General features: G+C 43.9%; 1 protein-coding gene and 1 long non-coding RNA gene across 3 annotated transcripts in view; both read left to right on the top strand.

The window, feature by feature from the left end:
- Window positions 1–6,093: 6,093 nt before the first annotated feature.
- Window positions 6,094–9,287, top strand: LOC110369407. 2 transcript variants are annotated; one of them, XR_002429020.2, is made up of 4 exons: window positions 6,094–6,425; window positions 7,079–7,172; window positions 8,877–8,908; window positions 9,019–9,287. It is a non-coding gene; the product is annotated as an uncharacterized LOC110369407 (long non-coding RNA). The 2 variants fall into 2 exon arrangements; XR_002429021.2 differs by lacking the exon at window positions 9,019–9,287 and having other exon boundaries at window positions 8,877–9,008.
- A 5,342-nt stretch (window positions 9,288–14,629) lies between these two features.
- Window positions 14,630–24,148, top strand: part of phf1 (PHD finger protein 1) — a 31,689-nt gene continuing 22,170 nt past the window's right edge. Inside the window, exons 1-6 of the mRNA XM_036135449.1 lie at window positions 14,630–15,159; window positions 15,778–15,856; window positions 15,960–16,041; window positions 20,381–20,467; window positions 22,257–22,351; window positions 22,750–22,898. Of these exons, the coding sequence (XP_035991342.1) occupies window positions 15,779–15,856; window positions 15,960–16,041; window positions 20,381–20,467; window positions 22,257–22,351; window positions 22,750–22,898 (491 nt within the window). The 5' untranslated portion in view covers window positions 14,630–15,159; window position 15,778. The remainder of the gene's footprint in view (window positions 15,160–15,777; window positions 15,857–15,959; window positions 16,042–20,380; window positions 20,468–22,256; window positions 22,352–22,749; window positions 22,899–24,148) is intronic.

Below are 24,148 nucleotides of genomic sequence, written 5' to 3' on the forward strand. Positions count from 1 at the left end.
CTACTGAGGCAGTCACCACCAACAGCTAATGTCAACAAGCACACAAAGACCGTGTTCACATGTCTCAGCATCTTTTTTAAGCCTATGCCTCGGGAACAAAAAGGCTAAGATAAATCGGGCTAGATGATAATTCAATAAGAATATATATCAATCGATAGACGCGTGGTACGATAGAAAACAAAAAGAATCAATAAAAAGGGTCAATAAAAGTTTTCCTTCCTTTGCGTTCTTGCCTGTCATGTAGGGTAACACTGCAGTTGTTACATCATCCCAACCAATCACAACGCAGACCCAGGAACGTTCCGTCACCAAGCTCCGCCCCCTTCAAAGAGTTCAGAGAGCATGTGATTTTTTAAAACTTGCAGTTTGGTAAAAAGTTGGTGGTTAATAAAGAGCTCAGTTTGAATTCAGTGTTTGTGTTCTTTATCTAAAAATAGGTTAAAGAAAATGGACAGACCTGCACATAAAATATGTTGCTTAATTATTGATATCGATCAATATGATTTCTATTTTATCTATGTGCTTTTTTCTATGTCACCAGCCTTAAAGGTAAGAGAGTTTCAAGCTATCTTATAATGCCAAGATACTTAAAATCTCACAAAGGCGGCATGTCATTGTTTGGAATTACAGCGACTTTTAAAAAATAGTAAAACAAAAAATCATTGACACAGTTGAAGATTAGTTGAATAACTTTTTACATAATAGATCAAACCACAATTCACAATATCTGCATGTGCAGTATCACGACAGCACTGCGTAGATGCACTATTTAAATATGACATATCAGGGATAAGTGTTTATTTATTTTTTGCTATAGTGAAAAATGTCTTATTGTGAGAGCACAACAATATATATTGCTATGTTGCTGTTTTGTGTGTAAACCTGTCTTCATAGAGCATGAAGAAATGGTCCTAAAATTCAGGCTCCAGGTGAAACAAAGTCCATTCTATCTTAGGTTTTCAGTCATAAATTTCTCAAACTAGCATTCAGTTAGTTACTTAGTGTTTTTTTTTTTTTTACTTTTAAATGTTTGCATAACTACTGTCTATGGAACTGACTGAATTTAGGACTTTCTGTGTAGAACAATGGCCAGAAAGCAGCACATTATGCACACGCACACATCGCCTTTATGTGTGTCACACCACCTTTATTCATCTCTGTGTGTGTTTCTGGGAACCAGACTACCGCGTCTGATGTTTATTCAACAAAACTGAAAGTTGAACGCAGCCCATAGCGTCTGTGACATTCTAAATGCTGCTAGCTGTGATGGAAACGGGTGCAATGAGAAATGAAATGACTTTGTTGTGTAATAAACCTCAGAAAGCAGAGGATATTGGAAGTTGCATCAACGGTGTATAAATAACTAAAATGCGTTGGCAGAACTGACAATTAACTTCCCTTCACGAAGTTTGCTTACACCCTGCATGTGAAGGAACACAAACTTACCAGGGAATCTCCAAACATTCACTGGGCCCTGCCTGGCTGCTCGGGGTCCCCCCATCAGGTGACAGGGGTCGGTAGCCAATGAGAGGCACGTCGCTCGACTACCCCCGGCAGGTCATAACCACCTGTTCGCAGGTTACGGTGGAGCATGGTGCCCGCTGCCAAAGAGAGAAGAGCAACAAAAGTTCAATGGTGTCTTAGCCAAGCGCTAACTGAAGCATCTCAACTCGCTACTCAGATCACAAACACCTAAAAATGGATTTATTGCTGAACTCCGCGGTTGAATGGTCTCTTATGGCAATAAATACGAGACTGGTTTCCACCTATTGAAGCCGCCTGCATCCTATGGCAATAAGTGCTTATATATTGCCGTCTTCTTGTTGATTCCCACAGATGAACACAGGCTCTTCTTTTACTGCTGCAGATTTAACGGAGGACAAGCACAAGGGCAGCAGGGTCACATGCCGGGCCTATTTGTCATGCAAATACTGAATGACATTTTCTGAGGGGTCCACGCTGCCTTCATGCGTGAGCTAGAACACAACAGTGTAAAGGGGACAGTGTGGTGCACTCAGTTGAAGTGAGTGGCAGTGACACTAAAGCCAAGTGTGACATTTGTCAGAAACATATCTATTTCAAGCCAAAACTTTGCAGCTCTTCTTTAAAACCCAACCGCCAAAATGGTGGAATGATGAGAAGAGACAATTGCCAAGAGGAAAAAAAGTCTTAGATAAAATGAGTTTCCCCCAGAATATTTTAAAATAGATAAATATGAAAATAAGCCAGTCTTTTGAGTGATAAAGCCATATTTAATGTGCAAACGACGCCAGCTCAGCCGTTTAATAGAGCAGTCTTCACACCTACTCTGCAACTTGGCTCTCAGGGGCCATCAACTCAGGTACGGTGCTATGCAAATACAGTTTTTTATATGCGTACATGAGAACTGCTCTTTAGAACAACTTAAATCATGCTTTTGGAAAGACGTTTCAGAAAGGGGGAAAAAAGCATTGATACATCATCTTCCATCTATCTTCATGTAGAGAACCAATCTGCAATATTGTGAAAACATTGCATTTGTAAACCAAATACCTACCGTTCAAGCTTATTTACTTCCACATTTCATCAAGGTTTTTGGTGTATTTCCTCTCAAACTACGCAGCATATCGTTTCCAGAACAAAGCCTGTTTAAGAGGAATTTTACACTAAATAAAATGTTTTTCTTTTTTGGGGGGGGATGGGGGTAAATTTTCATGTGTAAGACCAGTAACTATTGGCTAAAAGGTACAACAACAGCTGTTTGACTTTAATCGACCACGTACTTTGGCCGTCACTTAACCAAACCAATCCAAGATATTCAGACGGTGTGTGCAGGACCAGCTTTTAAAAGTCTTGTTAAAGTGGGTTAAATAATCGGCTTTAACCAAAAATACAGCAAACTCTAATAGCCTCGACTACACTGGAGACATTTGTAAAGGATTTAAACTAAACCTTATTCACATCTGCTTCCATTTCAGTGGGCAGAAAATAATGAGAGGTTTGTTTTAATATCTCATTTCCCTTGTTGATTTTGTCCTTTTTTTAAACAACAACACACATATAATTATGACATTATAACCTAATTAGACCAAACTACTGAGTTATGACTACAATTATAAGAACATCAAAGGGAACATTTATTTCTCGTTCCTCTCTCATATTTGTTTTTACTTTTCTAAACAACTCAAAATCTTGTTAAGTATTGGATTCATCTTGCACCTAAAGCTGCATTCATCAGGCAGTCGGCTGTATTCCAGTTTTGGATAATCAATATACTTTGACAAATAAAAAATAAAAATAAAAAGTTAGTCTCTAGAACAAAGTCTGAGCTGAAGGTTTTAAAAGCCTTTCAGTAACTTCTAAAGGCATTTCAGATGAAAGAGAAGAAGCAGTGAGGTTAGTGATAGCCAGCAGGCCTTGGCTCATTTGTTTACCGCAGTCACTGTGCCGGAAAGCTGGTCTGGATTTGCATAGCAACCTTCCCTTGTATTTCCCTTTCCCCTCCTAGGTATTTGACGTGAAGAGAAAGATCAAGTAAACACTGTTTGAGGAAGAGAGGAGTATAGAGATGCCCTTGTTGGGCTGCATGGACAGTTCAGATGCCTGCTCCTATATTATGATTTTAACCTGAAGCTGTATGTTTCTGTGTCAAGCTGTTTGCTTTTGCTTGCGTGCTGTGAGCTAAATTTCATGCATCTCTCTCCAACATGATGTGATACTGACCTTCTGCCCTTAAAGCTGTGGGTAAGAAGAGCAGCTAAACTGCTCCAAAACGCAGACTCAACTTTCTTCTTCTTATCAGCTGCCTTTGTGCAACGCCTTCTCTTACACCATCCCGGATTTGCTGTAACATTTTAAGATTCTGTTCACTTTCTCAAGAGAGCGATTTTTGCAGAGTGCGGGATGAGAGGAGGAAAGGCGGGCAGGCTGGAGGGGAAACAAGGGATCAACAGTGCCCGTGTGCGTCCTGACCAACGGCTGCGCAGAGGGTCTGAAAGGCTGCTATTCAGAGGCTCGAGCGAAGCCCTATGACTGACCTATAAACACGCACACATCCAGCTCTAACTGGGTTACATTTTATTGCTCGGCAGATGCGATCCTCTGATAGAAGCGTAAAGCCTGAAACTCTGAGGGCTGTAAAAGTTTCAGCCAGCTGGCACTCCCCTTAAAACACACAGCGGAGAGCGAAGCGCTTCCTACTGTGACTCATGACGGCCATGGTCAGCGCAAAACAAGCAGAGAGCAAGGCGGTGGGTCAACTCACCGAGAGGAGAGGCGAGGCGGCCGTCACCCCCAGACTATCCAACTGTCGGCCGGGTTCACAGGCAGCATCTGAGGACCCCGCAGCCGGATCGATAACAGCGGCTCAGCTGGGGGAAGTCGCGCCCATCTGTGCCACCGTCACCGCCGACAACGAAGAGGTGAGTCACCGTCCCCTGCCTCAGCTCACCGAGTCTCCCCCCTCTATCTACGTCCTCCACACCTCGCGTATGTCCAGCCCTCAGCGACTGATAGCGCACCTCGGTGCGGCAGCAAACTCTCCTCCTCCTCCTCCTCCTGCCGCAGCGGCCGCTGCTCCCCCTAACGTCGCAGTTCCCGGATGGGTTTCAGTGCGCTCTGGCAACGGATCCGTCTCTTCTGGGCGGTTCACAGCGGCGGTGTTGGGTGGACACGCAGCACGCAACGCAACGCCGCAACGCAACGCCGCACCGCAGCCGCAGACGGACAGGCAGCCTGGGAGTTGGAGCAGCTGGGGGACGCGGCGCGGACGCGCCTGACGCACGGCCGGCGCGCACGCCACGTACAATGAAAGCACACGCGCGTCTCTGTCCACCGCAACAAGGGTTGAGAAAAAAAGCAGCCTGAACTTTACCGGGTTCATTTCAGAAAGCTCCAGATTATGATGAGGCTAAAGTTGTTAAAACTTCACGCTTATAAATAAACCAATAATCCATTAAACTTTAACCAGACCTTTAATTATAAATGTCTGATCCGTGTTCTTTGTGTTCTCATTTGTTGTTGCTTTGATCTCTCACAGTTCAGTTGCAAAATGCACTTGCATCTCAATGAATTAGGAAATTCAGTTTAGAACTACATAGCTAAAAGGGGAAACTCACGTATTAAGATTCAGCTTTGCATAATACTGGTAATTCTAATCCGTCGCTTTATGGTGTAAACCAGGACGGACCGGTGTGTCTGAAACAGTCTGCAGTTTTTTGGATTCACATAATGGTATAACACAGTTGCTGCAGATTTGAAATCTGCAACCGTGATGTGAATTTCCTGCTCCACCACATCCTGAATGTGGTCTGATAGACTGAGATCTTATGACTGTAAAGGACACTCAATGTCATCTCTCCAGAAACCAGTTTGACATTATTTTAACTTTTGTGACAATGGCGCATCATGTTGGTGAAAGCAAAAGATGGATACACTATGATCTGGATGGACAGCATCGCACTGTGTTTACACCACGCTCAGCTGGTACTACTAGGCCTAAACTGTGGCAAGAAATAATTCCCCGCACCATTACACCACCACCACGTAAAAGGAAAGAGGTGGAATTTTCTCTTTGACCCCACCATCTGAATACACAGCTGAAATCCAGACTCATCAAAGTTTCCTGTAAGTTTCTAGTTTTTAGCTGACAGGAGAACGAACTGGTCTTCCGCTACTGAATCCCATCTGCCTCAAGGTTTCGACATTTTTGTTCAGGGATGGAAGTCTATACCTTTGTTGTAAAACAAGTCTGCCCACTCTCCTCTGACCGCTTACATCAGTAATGCTTTTTATTCACTTTAGTGAAGTTCACTGGATTTTTTATTTCACTATTCTCTGTAAAACTGAGAGAAGGTTGTGCGCAAAACTCCCAGCAGGTCTGGGTTTTTTACATTTTCTGAACCTTATGCTCAGTTTGAACTTCTGCATGTTGGGTCTGGGAGACTTTGTCTTCTCTGGGTGGTGCAGTCTAGTAATCCTCCACTAGATGGTGTCAGTGAGCATGGTGGCTGGGTGAAGTGCAGGTGTTTCCCATCAAACCTCATCAAGAGAGGAGGATTTTAGTAGCCTGCTGCCAGCACTTCTTCGCCTGAGTGTTAACTCATGTGACTCTAGCCTTCCTGTCGTTCCTGACTCTTAGATGGAGAAGAATCAGTCTTATTTTGTGTGTTCTGACTTCCTAGGTTAATCCTGCGTGCTGGATTCTGCTCCAGTTTGGTTCCCAGTTCCAGAGTTATCTCACACTAATTCAAATTGTTCCTTGGGCGGAACCTCCTGGCTGGCAGCGTGTGGCCTCCCTTTTCCTTGGAATCACCTGTGTTGAACCCTGCTCACCCTCCATCGTGTTCATCATACAAGGCTCACTCGGATCGAATTCATCTATCTCCAGCTGAACCAGACTCCCAGGCCCCACTCATTCCTCTCTAGCGGTTACCATCACCTCTCAAGTAAGCTGACCTCCAAACAATATTCCACGATTCATCAACCCCTCCTGTCCTCTTCTGTGTGCAGTTGAAGACCCACTCCGTGTTCACGGTTCCGGATTTCAGATTAATTACTCAATCAAATTAAATTCTTAAACTTTTTTCGTGTCTTCTGAGCGTATTTGACATGTGGGTCAAATCACTAAAACCATGACACTGCAGGTCATCTCCACCACTATGAAACGCCTAAAGCTGCTGCCGTCTGATTGGCTGATAAACTATTTGTGTTAACAAGGAGAGCAATTGAACTGGTGTACCTAATAAAACAGCAGATGAATCTAAAGCATCGGCTACTCTACTGGTGGTTCCTAGAGTCTCTAAAAGTAGAATGGGAGGCAGGTCTTTTAGTTATCAGGCTCCTTTCCTGTGAAACCAGGTACCAGTTTTAGGCCCTGAGGCAGGCACCCCGTCAATTATGCGACCAGGATTGCCTCCTATCCTGTGTTGTGAGGCTGCTAAAGCTCTATTAGCCATCCGCCAGAAGGGCTGACCCGTTACCAGTTATATTGTGGACTTTCATACTATCCCAGCAGAGAGTAAGAGAACGAAGAGGATGGGTTTGGATGAAAGAATCAAAGATGAACTTGCTACTTGTGACTTACCTGTGTCTCTTAAAGGATTTGAGGAACTGGCGGCCCATGTGGATTTACAGCTGGTTCAGAGGCGAAGAGAGAAGAATATCAAGTCTGAGAAATAATACACTACAAGGAGGTTTGTTTATTCATCGTTTCATTCATCCAGTACCAAAGAACCGGCAGAGAGTAATTCCACCGAAGAACCCATGCAACTTGGTTGTAGTCGATTAAGAATTTTCGGCCATGTATTTGATGGGGAGGAAAGGGACATTACATTGCTTCCTGCCCATTAAAAAAGATCAGGCTCTGTAGTAAATCGGAGGCTACTACTGAGCCAATGTCGTCATCAGTCCTCTAATGTTTCAACCATTCCGGCTATGATTCAGGTGCTTTGTTCGATCTGGAGAGTTACGAACGGGGATTGTCGTAAGCAGGTTCTTGACAACTGAAGGCATGATTTGCTGCCTATGACCAGGAAAGCTTACACTTGTTAGAATTGAGTGCATGAAGCAGGACAATGACCTGACTATAGTTTCAGATGAAATGTCGGTAGAAATTAGCAAAGCCCAGAGACCTTTGAAGTTGCTTGTGATCAAATGGTGTGGGCCAGTCCTGGACAGCAGGTACCTTAGCTGGGTTCATAGTGATTTGATTGGGAGAAATGACGAAGCCTAGGAAGGAAGTGGTGGATTGATGAACCTCACACTTCTCCACCTTGACAAATAGGTTATTTTGAAGAAGTTGGAGGTGTGCAGAACATGCAGACATCCTGCTGCTTCTCCATAATCTGCCTTCTTTCAAGGAGTTGGCGTTCCTTGCTCGTGAGGTCTTTCGCTTTCATGGTATCCCAGTGGACATTGTATCTGATCGCGGATCCCGGTTCATCTCCAGATTCTGGAAAGAGTTCTGCTCTTTGTGGGGGATTAATGTCTGTTTGTTCTCTGGTTTTCCCTCCCAGACAGATGGTCAGACAGAGAGGATTTATTAGGAGGTTGAGAGCAGGGAAATAGTTGCAGGAACGTCCTTGGGTGGAATACGCCATTAACTCTGCCTTCCAGTACCACTGGACTCTTGCCTTTCAACGTAGTTTTTGGTTAGCAACCCCGATCTTCTCGATCCAAGAGAAGGAGGCCAAGGTTCCTTTTGCACACGCGGTCACATTAGGATGTCAACGTGTTTGGAGAAAGGCAAGGGACTAGATGGAGAAGATGTCTCAATGTTACACCAAGTCGGCTAACCGTCATAGAATTCCTGCTCCTGCATAGCACTCAGGACAAAGGGTCTGGCTTTCTACAAAGGATCTGCCTTTGTGTGTTGACTGCAAGAAATTGCCCCCCACGTTTATTGGTCCATTCCCGATTTCCAAAAACCCTCCTTCTGTTCATCTCCAGCTTCCTTGCAACATAAAAGTACACCCTACGTTTCATATTTCCAAGGTCAAGCCATTTGTCCAGTCATGGTTTGAGCCCGTGTCCGGTTCCCTTCCACCAATCCAGCTCTTGGATGGGGAACCTGTGTACACCGTACAATACACCATGAGATCCAGATGCAGAGGTTATGACATCCAGTATCTGGAGGACTGGGAGGGCTGTGGCCCAGAAGACAGATACTGGACTCCTGGTTGTTTCATCATTGACCAGTCTCTGATCCGTGAGCTTCACCGCTCTCATCCTGATCAACCCAAAGGTCTGTCAGGTGGCGGACTTTGTGGGGGGTTACTGTAACATTTACAGCTTCTTCTGTGACTCTGTGTCTCCCCTGATTCTCTGCACTGTGACTGCTCTAATTACTGCCGCTGCCACACCTGTGTCGCTCCATATAAACCTGCTGTCTCTTCCAGAGTACTGGCACCAGATTCTTGAAAACCCCTGTGTGAGTAGACCTTCCAGCGTTCTTTGATTGCGTTCTTGTGAGTGACTCTGATTGTTTTGGATTCCTGCCTGTTTGATTCGCCCTTATCTGACTCTGCTGTTGGTTCTCAGTATCTGGACAACGACCTGTGCCTGTTTGCTTCGCCTGTATCTGCCTCTCTGCCAAGCCCTCCTGTACTTCTGCCTGTCAGATTGTCTCTGGATTCCTGACTGTGAACAGGACTCTGGACTTTGCCTCTGCCTACCTCTGTATGTCTGTGTATGACCCTGGACTGTCCGTGGATCACTCCTTCTGCTTGAAGATGAACAGTGGAAACGGAGAACTGTGAAAATACCAAACATCTCCTGGAACGCTTACTGGATTCTCTGCTATACTTCGGACATAAGTAAGTTTAGTGGCTTTATTTGACTGTTCAACACTTCCCACTGTTGGAGTTACAGCCACTAACCTGCTCCTCTCCCTTTCAGAGGTGCCAGTTCCAGAGGTTTCCCATAGCAGCTTCTCCTGTTACATCAATAAAACTGTTAAACGCTCACTCTGTGTTTGATTGAATTACGTGTTCTACTTCTGAAACCGCTACACTTCTTTCCAAGTTTACATTAATTGTTGTTATTTCAACTTTAACTTCATGTTCATCCTGTTTTTTTTGTTTGTTTTCTCTTCATAGTAGCCATGTCTGGCCTGGCATTCTGCTTAGCTGTGACAACATTGTGGGTAGCAGACTGGCTTTCAACAACTTCATCTTATGGATGATACAGTCAGCCCTGTCTTTAAGAGTCTAACCCTGTTTTTCTCACCTTGCAACTGTCTGTACTTTCTTTCATCCTCTTCACCTGAAAACCGCATCAGAGTTTATCTGCTTAACTGTGTTTCTTTCGCAGACACAGCTACTTATGGAGCTAGTCTGCCATTACCCTTTCTAACATAAAGTACTCCCCGATCAGCGCTTCTGTGCTCTTTTTGTGTCTCTGCTCTGCCTTCTCAAACTTCCAGTTGGTCATGGTAGAAGGCTGTTCACACTGAACAGGTTCTGGTCCTCCTGAAAATTTCTTCCTGTTGAAGGGCAGTTTTCCTCTCTACTGTCGCTACATGCATGCTCGATATGAGGGATTGCTGCAAAGTCAACAACTTAATACAAACTGTCAATATGCGCTCTTTCCGGAGGAGTGAATGCTGCAAGTTAATGACTCGATGCAACCTGTGTTATGAACGTGAATCAGGCAAACCCAGTATTCAAACCAAACAAGCGAGGTGAAGGCAAAAAACAGGATTTAATAATAAAACAGGAACAGGCAAGGCTCAATGGTCAAAATGGCAGTCCAAAATCACCATAAAGACCAAACAGAACATAAGCAAATAATAAAAACCCAAATCATGACAGAGCCCCTCCCTCAAGGGCGGATTCCAGACGTCCTTTAAACAAGACAAATAATAAACAAAAACAGACTAGACCGGGTGGGTGGAGGGTGGTACAGGACAGAGGGCTTCTGGGGAACCTCCCCGACCTGTCAGGTTCTCCGGCGGACGTCCCGGCGGACGACCTCGGCGTGTCAGGTTCTCCGGCGGACGTCCCGAAGGACGACCCCTGCGAGACAGGTAATCCGGCGGGTGTCCTGTAGGACGGCCCCGGTTGACAAAGTGGCGGAGCAGGTCTCTCGGAGGCCGTCGTCGGAGCAGGTCTCTCGGAGGCCGTCGTCGGAGCAGGTCTCTCGGAGGCCTGGAGAGAGAGAGAGCAGAACCTGGCGCCGGACTACGAGCTAGAAGAGGCGCCTGGCTACAGAGTTCAGGGGATGCAGGCCCCGGGCTACAGGCTTCAGGCACAGACGGGGCCTGGCAACAGGCTTCAGGAGGCCCCGGGCTACAGGCTTCAGGAGACCCCGGGCTACAGGCTTCAGGAGGCCCCGGCCTACAGGCTTCAGGAGGCCCCGGCCTACAGGCTTCAGGAGGCCCCGGGCTACAGGCTTCAGGAGACCCCGGGCTACAGGCTTCAGGAGGCCCCGGGCTACAGGCTTCAGGAGGCCCCGGCCTACAGGCTTCAGGAGGCCCCGGGCTACAGGCTTCAGGAGGCCCCGGGCCACAGGCTTCAGGAGGCTCCGGGCCACAGGCTTCAGGAGGGCCCGGCCTACAGGCTTCAGGAGGGCCCGGCCTACAGGCTTCAGAGGGGACCTGGCAACCTAGGCGGAAAAGCAACTCCCGCACGCCTGACTCCAACTGAGAAATAGATTTCTCAACATCAGACCGCCACTGTTTGTCGGCCGATGGGTCCATGTTAGGCCAGATCATTCTGTCATGAACGTGAATCAGGCAAACCCAGTATTCAAACCAAACAAGCGAGGTGAAGGCAAAAAACAGGATTTAATAATAAAACAGGGACAGGCAAGGCTCAATGGTCAAAATGGCAGTCCAAAATCACCATAAAGACCAAACAGAACATAAGCAAATAATAAAAACCCAAATCATGACAATCTGCTGGGTTTCCTTAGATAACTTTCAACCAAACTGTCTGGATTTGATTGAATTGACTTTGTAAAGTGGCTTGGGGGGACATTTGCTGTGAATTTGCTCTATATAAATGTAACTGAATTTAAATAATTAATTTTAATTAAGTTTGAAAATGATGGTCTACAACCAAAAAATAGGATTTTCAATGCATAAACATGTATGTTCTATATAATTATGGTGACAACTTCTCACAGTTGTCCAGCAGACAATAAAAATCCAGTTGTTAAAATTCGTTATCCAGTCATTTTGGTGTGGAAAGCTGAGTGGAAGGAAAAAGTGGGGTAGAACAAAATGGCACATGCAACAAGGATAAATGCCACCTTAAGACGATTCTGTTTAATTTCATAAGCAATAAAGCTATCCAAGACCACCTGCCTTTATGTTAAAATATGATTGCCCCCCCTACTGAATCATAAATAAAATGTGACGTTTAATTATTTTCACCATAGACACCCAGGCCTGATTAGTGCCTGACGTGTAGAATAAAATAATCCCTTAAACAGAACCTGTCTGAAGGCAGTGGGCTATACTACCTTCCACTGAGCTGAAGAAGGAGTCGCTGATCTATGAAAATCACTCAACAAGTGCATTTTGACTCAAAAGAACCCAGAACATGTGAAGTACTGCAGGCCTCGCTGCTTCAGTTAAAGTCAGCGTCCACGGTTTACCAATAAGAGAGAGTGGGCGACAATAGTCCCAAGGCCAAAACCACTGTGGGCTAAAAAGAAAACTAAAGATCCACTTTCCATTTGCCAAAAAACATCTTGATGATATCCAAGACTCTGGGGAAAAATATTCTGTTGAGAAAAAACTAGTCAAAAAACTAATTCAGTACTTTAGAAAACATACGTGCTGTCAAACATGGTGGTGGTAGAGTGATGGTCTGGGACTGCTTTGCTGCTGAAGGACCCAGAAGACTTTATCAATGCAACCATGAGTTCTGGTCTGTGCCTGGAAATCAGAAGAACACGAGCAAGAACGGCCAGCTGGGATTCTATGCATCCAACACGCCGTTCAGGCTCAAAAACCCTCTAATGTGGCTGAAATAAAACAATACTGTCAAGAAAATAGGTCCAGGATTCCTTCACAGTGATGAAAAGACTCATTACCAGTTATTACAAATGCTTGATGGCAGGTTTAGAGAAATAATTACTTTTTCACTGGCAGATTGTTTTGGATAGCTTTTGCCCTTTAAAAATGAAATCTTTGTTTTGCATTGAACCACGTTTTGTCTCATATTAATATTTGTATTATGATCTGAGGCATTTAAGTGGGGTGAAAATACTTTTTCATAACGCTCTGTACTAATATTGCAACTGAGCGATTCATTTATAGTGAAAAAGCAAACAGTCTCACCAATCAATATACTCTTTCTTCTCTATTCATCAGAACTATTTCATCTCTTGTGTGGAAAAAAATATCCAATATACCATCTATAACAATTTAGTATTTTAGTCTGGGTGTTTTATTGTTCTGTCCATTCTCTTTCTCTTATCCAAGATGGAGTTATGGAGGCAACAGGTCCGGGAAAACCCAGCCATCCCGCTCCCCAGAAATCTTTCTCCTCATTCTGGGGGGTCTGCAGGCCAGACGGGGTATACATCACCCGTCCAATAGGCTCTGGGTCTTCCCGGGTCTCCTCCCAGCGTGATGTGCACAGAGAACCCCCAGACAGACTGGAAAGAGCTTTTTCTCTGGCTCAGCTGTTTCTTCACCACAGCAGACTGGAGCAGCGCCCTGATTACTGCAGATAAAGCCCCAATGGTTCTGTCCATCACTTGTTCCCTCCTACCATTACTCTCTGAACAGGACGCCACGATACTTAAACTTCTCCCCTGGAGGCAGAGACTGGCCCCCGACCCAGACGGGGCCATTCAGCCCACCTGTCACCTCCAGTTTTATATCAGCCTTTGGGACTTTCTAATGTTAAATATTTCTCGGAGAGACCATTGTCAAAGCTCCCAGAACTTCCTTCACGCTCTCCGTGTTTTAGATTGGGCCGATTTGACCTTTAGGACTCTCCTTGTTGTTATTTTTCTAAATTATTTCCAGTTTTGATTTGCATAATCTCTGAACCTTGTGACAATGTGAATTCAGATTAGTTGCAGCTAATGCTCTTACTGTATGAAGGAACATGGGATTGCTTTACACAGGTGAATACCACATGACACCAAAGCTTTAATATTCAGCTCTTTTACTTACATGAACTCATTCAATGTCTTGGACTAGGATCTTTCCATCGTCAACCTTGTTTTTGTCTCTTTTTAAATCTCAAAATGAGGAGTTTTCTGAGATCCCGCCATGCTTTGTTGAACGACTGTCGGCCCCAGAGTTCCTGGTACTTGCGCGCCCTCCAGTGGCCACACACGGAACACCAAACTTCCACCTTTTTTATGTGCCAGGGGCCATTTTGAGCGGCATACAGCGGCTGTAGCACATGAATGGTACACTTAGGGTGTAAGAAATAAACAAGGCATAAGATGGTTCAGCTGAATGCAGTTAATACGACTGCATTCAGCTGTGTGGGACCAAAATAACCGAAATGATCCAATTCTATTGACTTTCTCCTACACATTTTAAACTATTTTTATTTATATTTACTACAATTAAACTGGAAAATTTATTCCAAGAATTTTGGTCATGGTATTTTGTTCAGGGCCTGTGTGTTACTTTCAACCAAAATAATAATAAATGAAAATCCAGATCGATGTGCAGGAAATGTTTGGATTTTGTCTTAATTTTCAGCCAGGTTACATCAAGATAACAGGTTTTGTCAAAAAAATGTTTTCACTCACATGTGCAGATTTTTTTTGTCTGTTTTATAGGAAGATGAAAACGTGCATTATATTATAGAAGACTTCAAAGGAACGCTTTATTAGCGAAGCATCAAGTTAATTTTGGCTGAGGCTTCATATTGGAACCCTTTGAAACGCTGGGCACCAGTTTTGCTCCGTCTGAAAACTTTTCTTCGCTGCTTTCCTAAACTTGCCCGCTGCTTCTTGTCGGAGACCAATTAATGAGGCGACTAAAGTCGCTAATTGGCCGCCTAATTGGCCCCTGTCGCCGAGCGCCGCATCCCCGCATCCTTCACTTCCTGCCCCCAGACATCACAAGCGTGTCACGATCAGTTTAGGGTCAAGCTCTCAGACCTCCCCCCACCCCCGCGCGCAAACCTTCGCCAAACCTCTGGACGCCCCCCCCCCCCTACACACACACATACACACACGCTCCCACGGTAGCTCAGTGTTTTATGTCTGCGTCACAACAAGTCGGCGGAGGGCGAGAGGCAGAGGGATGATGGCGTCTCTGGCGGCTTGATTCCGGCGCAGCTCAGACGAAATCCGCCTTAATCAGCTTCGGCGGCTGGGAGAGGGCTGAGGTGTGAGGAGGTGAGAGAGCAACAGCGACGGGGACACGATGAAACGGCGCCGCGGAGAAAGGACGGACAAACTCGTCTGAGAGAGACGGACGGACGGACGGACGCCTCCTCCTCTTCCTCCTCCTCCTCCTCCTCTCTGCTGACGGTTTGACTGACACACACACACACAAACACACACACACACAGTCACAGAGAGGCGCCTGGCAAAGGCACAGACATACATGCACACCAGCCACTTTTTGCCACCCAGCACGCTGCGCGCCGGAGCCGGCCGGCGTTAATTGGACGTCCCCGGCTGATGAAGGCACTTCCACGTCCAGCCTGTCCAGGAATCACAGTGACCCCGACGCAGAGGAGTTCGACTTGACAGGTACCCTTCACCGGCCAGCCCCGCTGTTGAATCCTCCACCTGACAACACCGCCGTGCGTGCTGCGTCTTCGCTGGCGTGCGTGTGTGTGTGTGTGTGTGTGCCTGCGCCGGAGGAGCAAATGCTCAGTGTCCAAACGGTGTCTTCTCCTGCACCTGTTCAAGTTTTTTAAGCCGCTCACAAAAGGAGGCGAGGGAGACACGGTGCATGGCAGATGCTTCAAGTAGCTGCATGCAGTTAAACTGTGTTGCAGCAGTCATCATGCAGTGCTTTCCCCCCTGTGTGTGTGTGTGTGTGTGTGTGTGTGTGTGTGTGTGTGTGTGTGTGTGTGTGTGTGTGTGTTTGATGTGTGCAGTAGTCATTTATCCTGCTCTCTGGTTGTGTATACTCACTCTCATCTTTCACTCTGGTGGATACAGGCTGTCGCTATGCTCAGGTCTGAAGAGGAGTGTGTGTGTGTGTGTGTGTGTGTGTGTGTGTGTGTGGAGGAGATTTTAACCCCTTTGGCTGTCTGAGAGGCAAACCCCGCATGTCAGCAATGGCAGCAAAGTATCCAACGGATAAACGGGATTTCCATTTTCACACCATCCCTGCTCTCTCCTCTCTGTGTGTCTGGTCAGGATGGGGGGAGTCAGTGAGGGAGATGATGTGTTGGCTCGTTGGAGTGATGGACTACTCTACCTCGGCAACGTGAAGAGGGTAAGTGTGTGTTGTTGGAAGCATGCTTTTTAGCCCAGTGTGTGTGCGTTGATGCTGGATCAGACTCCCGTGATGTTCCGGCTCCTTCTTTCTCCCTCCTCAGGTCGACGGAGTCAAGCTGTGCTGTTTGGTGAGATTTGAGGACAACTCTGAGTTCTGGGTGCTGAGAAAGGACATTCATTCGTGTAAGACTAACTTTATTTTTTATTTTTTTTTACTCTACCTTCAGATGATGGAGTAAAGCTTTCTGGGATGGGAAAACTTCTCCGCTGAGTAAAATTGTTTAGGAGAATTCAGTCGCATGTTCTTCAGCCCTTTTAATCACACAAAGTAAAGATTGATAAAAAGTTTATCTTTAATCTTTAAATATTGGTTGGACGGTCAGATTTTTAGCCGATATACCGGACGTTTGCAGCGCGTTAAATTTGACTTTTTATTTCTGATAAATAGTGCAGACAGGAGTGAGCACACAACCTTCATTTTATCCTCTCCACCCTGGCTGCCTGTTTCTTTTAGCATTTCACTTTTGGTTTTTAAACCTTTAAACGATCCGTCTTTACCTCACTGAACTTTTACATGAACGCAGATCTGTCCTCCTTCTGCGGACTCAGCTGGGGACTAAAGGAGGCCGAGCTTTTTCAGCTGCAGCTCCTCAACCGTTGACCGGTCTCCCACTATCCAGACGGTCCGCCAGAACCTTTTAAATCTCTCATCTGTTTTCATTGGCTGTTAATCCTGGGGAGCTTCAACATTAGACCAATGTTTTTTTGTTTTTATTGTTAAATTCATCTGTGATCACTATATTGTTCGTAATAGCACTATAAAAACAAAGGTTGGTTGTAGGCTGACCAAAATCTTTCTGTTTGCTAAATACCACTAAAATGAAACAAGTTTACATACATTTCCTTAATATATTGAGAATGTGTTTTTTAAACGGTGTATATCAGGTAATACTGTTAGGGAATAGTAGTTTCCTGGAATTTTGGCCCATTCCTCCTGACAGAACCGGTGTAATTGGGTCAGGTTTGGGATCCACCTTGTTCAACCCAACCTTTTCCGCCTTGAACGCTCATTTTTATTAATCTTTATAGGTTTTTATTGCACCAGTGTCTTTTGTGGAAGAGTAATCTGACAGGAAAGTGGGTGAAGAGAGAAGGGAAAGAGATCCGGGACGCTAACCCAGGCCAACCAAGGACTGAAGCCATCCAGCTCCCCCTGAACACGACGGCTGGCTGAGATCAGGGCTTAGTGATGGACACACCAGAACACTACCTCCGTTGCCCTTAAGCCACTTCATAACTAATTTGGTGGTCTGCTTTGGGTCATTCTCCTGTTGGAAAACCTGTTTGTGTCTAAGATTTAGCTTCTTGGCTCAGATGCAGCCGTTCCTCCTGCAGCAAAGCTCTGACCCAACATGAAGCTTCCACTCCCGTACTTTACAGCCGGTTTGGTGATCTAAAGCTTTTCAGCGTCTGTCCCTTTTGCTCCAAACGAAGCAATGATGATTAGGCTGAGCGGCTCAGCTTTTATTCATTCATCCGGCCACAGGACAGGTATGTTGCTGTGTGAGTAACTGCCTTTTCCTCTCTGAGAAGGTGGCCTTTTCAGCCCGTCAGTAGAGGACTCCTTTCACTGTGAATTATGACGCTCTCTGACCAGCTTCCGTCAGCATCTTCACAAGGTCTTTTGTTTTTCTCTTCTGGGGTTGATTTGAACACTTGAAACCAAAACCCGTTAATCTCTGAGACCCAGAACCTGTCTCCTTGCTGGAAAGAACATTCTCCTGCTGTTTAGGCTCACATATAATTGTTTTAACTGATAAATGTGAGGTTTTACTGAAGGGTGAAGGCTCACAATTCTCTTCCTAAAGTCTTAAACATTCCTTTTATGCTTTAGATTGTTCCATAATGTCACAAAAGGAAGCCATGTGTTTGATGTGTTGTCTTTAAATACATTCATCGATGTGCCTCCAGTTATCTAAAATGGTCTGAATGAACCTGTCAGAAAGTTATTTTGATCATCTGGGGTCTTAGTGCATTTAAACTTCTGAAATTGAAGAGTAGTTGTAAAAAAAAAAAGTTAGTGAAGTAAAAGAAAAAGAAGTAATATCTAAACTTCTCTCTCTCGCTATTCTGACGTTTAGCAAACAATAAATAATTCTGGTAGTCCTTACCGACCTGAAGCAGGAAAAGTTTTGCCTGATTTAAAGTCCGCTGGGTTTACAATACAAAGGAAGACAAAACGTTTCTTGAAATGTTTCTGTGTTTTAAACCTAAAGGAACATCTTCAGAAATAGAGCTTGTATGGTATATTATGTGCCCCTGCAGATTCAAACCATCAATGGTGCTGGTAAATGCTTTAGACCCCCAACCAGTGGCGGTTCTAGACCAAATTTACCAGGGGGGCCAAGGTGGGGCCAGTGTTTTTTCATAGGGGCACAGAACAAAAAAGTGAAACAATAAAATAGCAATATTTAACTGTGTAATAATATTAAGTGAGCCATTTGTGGTTTTGGAACTGCAGGTTTCAGACACCTGATCTAGCAGTTGAAAATTTTGCCCCCAGCTCAATACGGCTAAAGCTAAACGTGAAACATCTTAATTTCTAAATCCTTCTTAGAGTAAAACTGTATAGATAAAAAATAAAATTGGTCAAAGTGACCAATCAATTATGGTTTATTTGCCATTGCAAATAATTATTAGAAGTTTATTTAATGTTAAGTCTTTAGTACAGGGGCCATAACAGGGGCCAGTACCATTTCTACAGGGGCATGGGCCCCTGTTGGCCCCTGTCTAGAACCGCCCCTGCCCCCAACGCTCAGCTTGTTTTATGCTTGAAGCAGCCATGATGGATACTGATTTAGGGCGGCATGAAGATCTCCGACCTCAGGCGGCGTTCTTGTTAATTCTCCAAGTGGGAACTTGAAAAATCCGACTTCCAAGAAAAAATACAGCACAGCATAAGTTTGATCCCAGAAAAAAGTCAGATTTCGTATATTTTGAGTTAATTTTGAACCTAATGCAGAATCTCAGCTGTTCTTACAGGGGCTTAGATTCTAAAACATTAATAAAATCACTCCAAACAGCCTTTTAAGGAGTTCATGTGCTTCTTCATTAAGCTGGCAGTAATACCAACATCATGTTTTAGGCATTTTAAGCTGTTGATGCCTGACAGAGAGGTATGATAACCACATTTCTTTTTTTATTAATTTTATTTAACCTTTATTTAACCAGGAAGTCCCTTGAGATTAAGATCTCTTTTTCGAGGGAGACCTGGCCAAGACGGCACACCAGTTAAAATACAAACAGAAGTACAACATAGATAAAATCTCACATAGAGGAAAAGACAGGTCATATAGGGCAGTTACATTTTTCAATTACATGACATTTTAACATGGCTTTAAATTCATTCAATGGGATTAGATCATTTAAATGGAGCAAGTTTTGTAAATTATTCCAAGACCATAGAGCAAAGTAAGAGAAGGATTTCTTCCCCAGCTCAGTAAAAACCATTGGAACCTGGTAAGAGCGCCATATCACAGGTTAAAGGCTCACAGCTGTAAAACTTTGGTTTGTGGTCCTGATCGGAGCTTATTTTCTTCTCTCTGCTGAAACAGATGAAGGAAAAGGCAGAAACATGCATTTCTATCACGTCTGGAGGGATTTTAATTAAGGTTAAAACTGTATGTGCTTTTAAACGCGGATCCTTTATTGGTTTAATGTCACTGCTTCCATGACCCGATGCGTTGGTTGAACTGATTGAAGCTACTTGAATGTTATTTGTGCAGATAATAAGTATTCCTTCAGTATGTTGAAAAGTGAACAGATTTTCAGAGAATACTGCTGTGCATTGCCTGGGTTTATTACTTTTAGTCTGTCCATGGCAACGACCACCGCAGCAGCGGCGTCACTGAGACACATTTAGTCTGAACCGTAGACCGTAGTGGAAATGTAACAGATCACATAAGATCGTATAAGGCACCTTTACCGTGTGATCTCATAAGCTTGTTTAAAAAAAAAACAATCTGGAGGAAATCTTGCCTTAATGTGAAGTTTAGGTCAGAATGCATCGACTGAAATTAAAGTTAAAGAAACGCTTTCAGATTTGATGCTTTTTCTCTAAAGATCTCTCAGTTCATGTCCTTGGAAATGCTCCAGAAGATGAAAATATTTAGTCACATTTGCATTTTGTTTTTTTTTTTTCTGATGGAAGCTTGTTGTTTCTGGGTCATTAGAGTCAATTAATGAATTTATTAGACTAATGAGTCCTCGGGGAAACGACTCCTTTCCCCTCTAATGTTGAGTCAAAGGGGGGGGGGGGGGGTGGACACTTGTTAGGACCAGGCTGAACATCGCCACGTCAGACGAAAGGTGCACGCAACTCTGAAATCAATGGGGTGGCAGGGATGTGAATCAATATACATAAATTAATGCAGTTGACTGCTTTCTCTTCTCTCTGTGTGTCTCTGTCTTCCTCTCACACATTTACTTCCTCCCCTCCCTCCTCTTCCTCCTCTTCCCTCAGTCTCAGCCGGAGTGGAGGAAGTTTGCTGTATTTGCGACGCCCCGCCTCTTAAAGAACCCCTCATAAATTGTCTTAAATGCCGCCACGGTAAGGAAGCACGCCTCATCATGCTCTGTCAAACGCTGCGTCTCCGTCAGAGCTTGTAGTGACCTTGAAGAGTTGACACAAGATGGTAAATAACAACTCAGAGAGCCGCATATCATGAACGACGGCGACGGCGAAGAGTTGTCGCATCTGCGCTCGTAGAGGAGGGGACATAAATAAGATATCGCGAGACATCGAACTTAGAGATTTAAATCCTGCAGAATGTCTTGATTGCCGCTTTGTTCTAATTCAAAGATCTGCAGACATGCTTTAAGAGAAATAAATGGTCACAATGTGATGCTTTTGAAGTAAAAAAGTATCCTGAAATAATACTGCGTCGTGAATGTTTATGATTATGCATTCTGCAAAGAAATGACCTGAAACATCAGCAGATCTTCATTCTAAGTTCAAAGTGTTAAAATCAAACTGAATACATTATACAAGCAGAAATAACCTTCCAAGCAGAGGTGGACAGATGTCAGGCGACTCTTACATCAGTCTGAAGACGTATCTGCAACGAAGGCGACTCTCTTCAGGTGTTTGGTTGCTGAACGACTGCAGGATGGAGCCTGAGATGGAGAGAACGATCGGGCTCCTCGCTGCTGCGCTAAAAGACGTAAAAGACACATCTAACTGGTCCATCTAGCACACATTCCTCCCCTCCTCTGTGGTCATGAAGGATGAGAAGGGGTCGAAATGAGCTTTCTCTCTAAGAGATATGGAAAGCAGCTCCTTCATCTGATCAGGATGCCTCTAGTCTGCACATCACACAGAAAGGAGGACTTGTTGAAGGAAATAAATATACTAGCTTGGGAACACTCTGGGATATCCAAGCATGAGCTGTTATATATAGTGGTAGCATCAAGGTTTTATATATATATATATATATATATATATATATATATATATATATATATATATATATATATATATATATATATATATATATATATATATATATATATATATATATATATAAAAAAATGTGAAATCTCTTGACAGGATTTCACCCACGGATTTCCCCACTGACTGGCAGAATAATAATGAGCAACTATTGTATGAGTAGCCTGGAAAAGCAGACCATTTATACCTTTACACATGTATAGCACTATAAATTACTGCAGATAAATTTAATAGACTAACTTCCGCCTATGATCTAATTTCTAAGCTAAAGCTAACAACAAAGCTTAGAGTTTTTACTCTGCCCTCTAAACACCTTTCTGAACAACTGTGCTCTTATAGTATTTAAATATTTAAGGTTTGTAGCAGCATTATTTAATTTGTGATACTATTTAATTTTATCCCATTTCTGGTTACTCAGTTGGGATTGTTTGAGTTGTTCTATGCAGAAAAGGTCCAGGAAGGCCGTTAAAGCACATGAAGCATCGTTACTAAATACTGTGCAGCTCCAACTTTAGAAGTCCTTTGAAGGTAATGCTCTCGTGTCAAGCTCTGCACGTCAAGGGGAAGTAAAATCCCTTTTCACCTGGTAGACCATTGGACTGCTTAAAGCATTGTGACATGCAGCTGAAAGCAGACTGAAAGAACCGCAACGTAGAAGCGGGGAGGTTTTAAAGTCATCCACAAGCGGGGATGCTGACCATCTGCTTTCAGGGAGAATCCTTGCAAACGCCGTCTCTTATGCAAATGCAACAGTTAGATGTTTGGTTTGGCTCTGAAACAAACTGGCTGTGAAAGCAGTGAAAATGGAAAAGGCCTGTCATTGCTGTCATTTCGGCTGTCTGTCCCGCAAAGACGATTTAAGCGCTCTGCCTCCTCCTCCCGTTTACAGGTTATCATGCGGAGTGCCACACGCCGACAATCGAGCCGGAAGCTGACAGCGACTCCTGGATCTGTCGGCAATGCGTCTTTGCAGTCGCAACCAAGGTCAGGCTTGCTAATCTCTCTGTCGCACATTTTTGGAGGAAAAGAAAAATCAGTCAAATCCATCCACGTGGTGACGTGTGTGGTGGATAACGTGTTTGCTCGAGCAAAAAAAGTCTCTCTGATTTTCTCAGTATTGACTTTAATACGTTCCGCACCATGTCAGGGAAACTGAGCGGTCAATATTTATGATGCTTCAGCGGAGCTGAGAGGAGCAGATTAAAAATCAATCCATCACGTGTGCTCCGTTTGTCCAGACATGAGGGAGAACTTGGTTTATTATCGGTTTGGTCGGTGTCGTCTCAGACTCCACCGCTTACAGCCGGGGAGCCATCTCCTCATCAGACCTGGTGTGTTTGGACATGAACGTGATCACCTCTGTCCTGAAACTGTTTCTGCAGAGAGGCGGCGCTCTCAAACGGGGACGCTTCGCCCGGCTCATGCAGTTCATGAAACTGCGGCTCCCCTACCAGCTGTCCTCCTTGGACTGGGACCCTCAGCACCTGACCAATCAGCAGCAGTGCTACTGCTACTGCGCCGGACCTGGAGAGTGAGTGGGCCCGTATTTGGCATTTATTCATGCTTATCGTAAAAGTCTTTTAAGCAAAACCTCTAAATAACTTGATTATTTATTGCAGCAACATAATTCCATATATAAATAAACACATTTTCTTTCATCTAAGCACATTTATTTATGAGAGAAAACATCACATCTGAAGAATAATTGTTGTTTTGTCGCTACCCCTTTTAGAAATAGTTGCACAACCAACTGTTGTCAATAAAACGGCTCTTATTTTGCTACTGAGAGATTACACAAGCAGCCTACAGAGAGGGATATTTCACCGTTCCTCTTTTCACCTTCTCTTTAGACCTTGGTTTATCAAACCTTTTAGGTCACCACTTTAGTGCGTAAGTGAAAAAGTCTGGGAGCTTTTCAGCTTTATGTGTTTGGTCATAAAAGCAAAGGAACAAAAATGGACCTTCATGACTGGTTGAACAATGTATGCATCCATTTTTTACGAGAAGTTTAGATATTAATCTTAAACTATCATACAACCTGCTTTACTGAACGTCTTACTTCAGTATTTAAAATTGGAAAATTCACAGAAATGAAGTGTTAGTAGCATGCACTGCTAACAGGAGTTAGCCATGTCAGCGAGTGGCCTTCCTCCACTTCACTTAGATCTATATTATTAGATCTATATTATATTTAATTTGTTCATAGCTGCCTTGCAAACAATTCCAAAATTTCCTCTGGACACCACCAAAGCAGGGCTGGGCGATATGGTTTAAAAATAAAATCTCCCAATTTTTTATTGAACTAAATCTGATGAATCGATTTTCTTCCCTTTTGTTTCATAAAAGCAAATTGCTGAAATTATTTTTTTTAAACTTACTTTTATTTCAATAATCTCATCTCGGGTTGACCTGAATTCAAAGTGTGATTTATTACGAGCTTTAAAACATGTTTAAAAACAAGATGGCCGCCCCGGCATAGTAAGTAATGAAAATGTAACACAAAATGTTTGCTGCTAGTTGAATAAAACATTTAAAAACAGGCTCCACTTCACTTGTGTTACTTCACACCAACTTAAAAAAATAAGTAAATTAATAAATTAAACTGCCTTGTCTTAGGGTAATAAGATTTCCTCTTTGAAGAATTTTGACAATATATGTTTCTAAAGATTGTATGCTATTACAAAAATAATTTCCTCTTTCAGGACTGATATAGTGCAAAGTGGCATGGAAGCGCAGGAGAGTGCATTGGCAAAAAATAAAATAAATCTAGATTTTCCTAAA

This window comes from Fundulus heteroclitus, chromosome 3 (genome assembly GCF_011125445.2).
Source record: "Fundulus heteroclitus isolate FHET01 chromosome 3, MU-UCD_Fhet_4.1, whole genome shotgun sequence".
NCBI lineage: Eukaryota > Metazoa > Chordata > Actinopteri > Cyprinodontiformes > Fundulidae > Fundulus > Fundulus heteroclitus.